Consider the following 3,927-nt stretch of genomic DNA (forward strand, 5'->3'; position numbering starts at 1 on the left):
ATGCATGTGTCAAGGTTTTAATATAATACTATGTTGGTTTTTTCTTTTATATATTATAAATTATAAATAGATAATAAATGGATAGAATTAAATAGATATTAATTGAAGATATATAAAGCCTTGAACTGATGCAAACGACACACTAATACATAAGACAGTGCGCATAAACTTAAATTTTACATAACACATATAGTAGCAGGAACAATTAAAGCACATTAAAAATCACACTAATAGAGAACATAAAAGCACATAAACTGAAATATATAGTGCAGCGAGTTGTCATCATAATTGACAACGGCAGTTATTAGCATGATAGCTTTTGTTTGATTGCATGCAATTCAGTTATGACATCTTTTATGCTCATTCGCTGATTTGGAAACTCTTGAGAACATGCAACTCCAATACTAGCAAAGGACACAAGACACTCTCGAATGATGTCTTCCATATTTTGCTGCTGTGTAACCCTTCTTCTTTCTTGTTGATCAATTGGAATGAGCAATCTTGAATCAACAATCTCAGCGATTCCATCTAGAGTTACCATGTTACAGAAATTGGGTAGGCTTAGACCTTCACTAAACATGGTATCAGTTGGCTTCTTTCCAGTGAGCATCTCCAAAAGAAGAATTCCATAGCTATACATATCTCCTTCTGGTGATACTGGAGATCCTGCTCCATACTCTGTTTGATTCAAACAAAAAATTGAAAAAAAAAAAAAAGACAACAAAAATAAAGCAATGATATCATGATCATAAACTAATTATTTTCTCAATAAATTAAATATATAAAAGGGTTGTTTGCCATAAATACTTGATAATTAAATTGCTTAGGACGTAGGGAACTCTAAGCTATAACTAATTTGGGGTAATTATATAGATGAAAATACTAGGACAAAAGCAAAACATGAATTTAACATGACAAATTGTCTTGATGCTACAATATGCAAATGAAGAAAGATAACCAAAATGTACATTTTTAAAAGATATTGTAAGATATATCAAAAGAAACTTACCTGGTGGAATATATCCAATGGTTCCCTTAATTGCAGAGGAACTAGCTTGATTATCACTGCTAGAACGGCCTGCAACACCATGAACGAGCCTAGCTAATCCAAAGTCTGCCAAGTGAGCAACAACTTCATCATCAAGAACAACATTGCTTGGCTTAATATCACAATGAACTACAGCTTCTTCTAAATCATTGTGAAGATAATCCAATGCAAAAGCTACATCAAGAGCAATATTTACTCTTTGCATCAGGTTGAGACTGAGATTTGTGGACTCACTATCTTCAATGGTGTTGTGCAACAAGCTTTCTAAACTCCCATTAGACATGAACTCAAACACTATGGCCTTGAAATCATCCCCTTTGTAATCAACACTTGAACAACAAGTCAATATGTTGACAAGGTTTCTGTGCTTGATTTTTCCTAAAGCTTTGCATTCGGCCATGAAACTCTTCGATGCCCCATGTGTTTGGAGCTTCAACACTTTTACAGCAACAGGTCTCTCAAAATGGACGAGGATTCCTCTATACACAGTCCCAAATCTTCCTGTGCCAACTAAATTGGATGAAGAAAATCCATTGGTTGCTTGATGTAACTCTCCATAGGAAACCTTCACATAAGCATATTGCAAAGCTAGAGAAGTAGTGGCTAACTTTTTTGCCTTTTTCTTGACAAGATATATACTTATAAAAGCCACACAAGAGATTAGAATTCCTCCAAATGCAATGACGAGGACGACTCTCTTTTTAAGTGATATCTTGTGTTTCTTCTGTGAGGGCAACATAGGGCATGCAGAAAGATTCAATTGAGGTACCCCACCGCAAAGATTTTTATTTCCAACGAGTGATATTGCTGTGACATTATTAAATACTCCTCCTACCGGGACTTCACCATAGAGATGGTTGAAAGATAAGTTCAAAGTCTTGAGCAACGTGAGATTCACAAGTTGATGCGGGATTGTGCTTGAAAAATTGTTACTAGAAAGGTCCAAGACTTCAAGGGATAGTAGAGATCCCAAGAATGAAGGTACACTTCCATGGAATGAGTTTCTTTCTAGTACGAGCACTGTTAAAGCAGAGCAAGCACTAAGTTCCATGGGAATCTCACCAATCAACATGTTTTCTTGCAAATACAAGAGGGAAAGATGGATCAAGTTACCAAGCTCAGAAGGAATGTGGCCAGTAAAGGAGTTGGAGTATAGGGACAGCTCTACTAAACCTTGTTGATAGCCGAATGTTTGATAGGGTATATCACCTCTTAAGTTATTTTCATGAGCATAAAATTTCTCCATCTTGGTGCAGTTTCCAAGTGTAAAAGGAATGAATCCTTCAAATTTATTTGAGTCGAGATAAACTTGAGACAACATAGTAAGGTTACCAATGACAAGAGGGATGTTGCCATAGAACTTATTTCCACGCAACCACAACGCTCCCAGATTTTTTAGCTTTCCCATTGAATCTGGAATTGTTCCCTCAAAGGAATTTTCATCCATACCAAGTGTTCTTAGGTTGATTAGTTTTCCAATTTCATCTGATATCCTTCCAGATATTTGATTCAACGCCATATCAAGCAAAACGAGATTGGTTGATAAGTTGCCTATGATATCTGGCAATACTCCACCTAAATTATTGTTATAAAAGGCTAGTTTCTGCAATTGAGTACAATTAGTCAATGAGAAAAGAAAATCCAAATCATGAGCTCTTCCATTTCCGAATCTATTCTGTCCAACATTAAATATCTGGAGTTTGCGTAAACTTCCTATGGTAGGAGAAATTGGTCCATGAAAATCATTTTCTGAGATATCAAATTGTTGCAGTTCAGAAAGGTTGGATATTGAAGATGGAAAAGTACCGGTGAATCGGTTCCCTCCACACACAAGTAGCTCAAGATTGGGAAAAGCCATAGGTAAATTTGAGAGAAGAGTGCCCACTAACTGGTTGTCCACAAATTCAAGAAGTTGAATATTTGAAAGGTTGTAAAGTGAAGGAGGGACTTGACCAGACAAATTATTTACACCCAAACCCAAAAATTTCAAAGTTGACAACCTACCCAAAGTTGGAGTTATGCTTCCTTCCAAATGATTGTATGCAAGTGACAACTTCTCAAGAGATGAGAGATTTCCCAATGAAGGTGGGATACTACCAACAAAATTGTTGACTGCAAGCGCCAGCTGAGTGAGTTGCATCATTGAACCAAACCATGAAGGAATTTTGCCAGTTAGATTATTGAACCGCAATAGAAGTACTTGAAGGCTTGAACAATTTATCATCTGCATAGGAATATGACCATGAAGATTATTGTGCCCCAAGTCAAGAATCTGCAGCCTCTTTAAATAACCAACTTCTCTTGGAATCTCACCATGCAAGTTGATGTTGGTAAGATTGATCAGCCTTAGGAACGTCAGATTTCCCAAGGATAGTGTAAGAGTACCACCCCATTCTTGATTTTGAAGTTGCAAGGCTGAGACTCTCATGTGGCGACGACTGCATGTAATACCCTCCCATGCACAGAAATGGAGAGACTGATTCCATGATGGCAAAGCATGAGGATCGCCATTGGTAAGCTTGTCCTTCAAAGCAAGCACAGCAATTTTATCGGTCTCTGAACTCAAGGCCGCATTCACAACCAAAATTTGTGAAGCCACAGATAGGAGAAACATGATGAGAGACACCATCATTATTTCGTTGTAGTGTGACGGTGACAATATGAGCATTTGTGTTAGTATATTCAAGAGGACCGTGGTGGAGAAAAATGTAGGACTAGGGTCGTTGCTTTCTAAGAATATTATGATATTTCTTTCACTTCAATCTTGTTACGTTCTTATGATTATATGTAAGATTACATTTTTTTTTATTAAACCGGGAAAAAATGAACTTAGATTCAAGAAGAAGATATATGTATTTTTAATGAGATTAAAGGTGAGG

The 3,927-nt window shown here is 36.6% G+C and overlaps 1 protein-coding gene across 1 annotated transcript; it reads right to left on the reverse strand.

Moving 5' to 3' along the window:
• Positions 1–275: 275 nt before the first annotated feature.
• Positions 276–3,702, reverse strand: LOC107457661 (probable LRR receptor-like serine/threonine-protein kinase At3g47570). The gene is made up of 2 exons (XM_016075829.3): positions 1,010–3,702; positions 276–678 (listed from the first exon to the last, which is right to left on the reverse strand). The coding sequence occupies exons 1-2, from the start codon at positions 3,678–3,680 to the stop codon at positions 305–307; spliced, it is 3,045 nt and encodes a 1,014-aa protein (XP_015931315.3). The 5' UTR covers positions 3,681–3,702; the 3' UTR covers positions 276–304.
• Positions 3,703–3,927: the final 225 nt, after the last annotated feature.

Source organism: Arachis duranensis, chromosome 7 (assembly GCF_000817695.3).
Source record: "Arachis duranensis cultivar V14167 chromosome 7, aradu.V14167.gnm2.J7QH, whole genome shotgun sequence".
Classification (NCBI taxonomy): domain Eukaryota; kingdom Viridiplantae; phylum Streptophyta; class Magnoliopsida; order Fabales; family Fabaceae; genus Arachis; species Arachis duranensis.

What these genes read in the sequence shown, in the direction of transcription:
- LOC107457661 (XM_016075829.3), bottom strand. Translation starts at nt 3,680, where the DNA reads ATGATGGTGTCTCTCATCATGTTTCTCCTATCTGTGGCTTCACAAATT. An exon ending in CATTGGATATATTCCACCAG is followed by an intron (nt 679 to 1,009) that starts GTAAGTTTCTTT and finishes TGAATCAAACAG; the next exon opens with AGTATGGAGCAGGATCTCCA.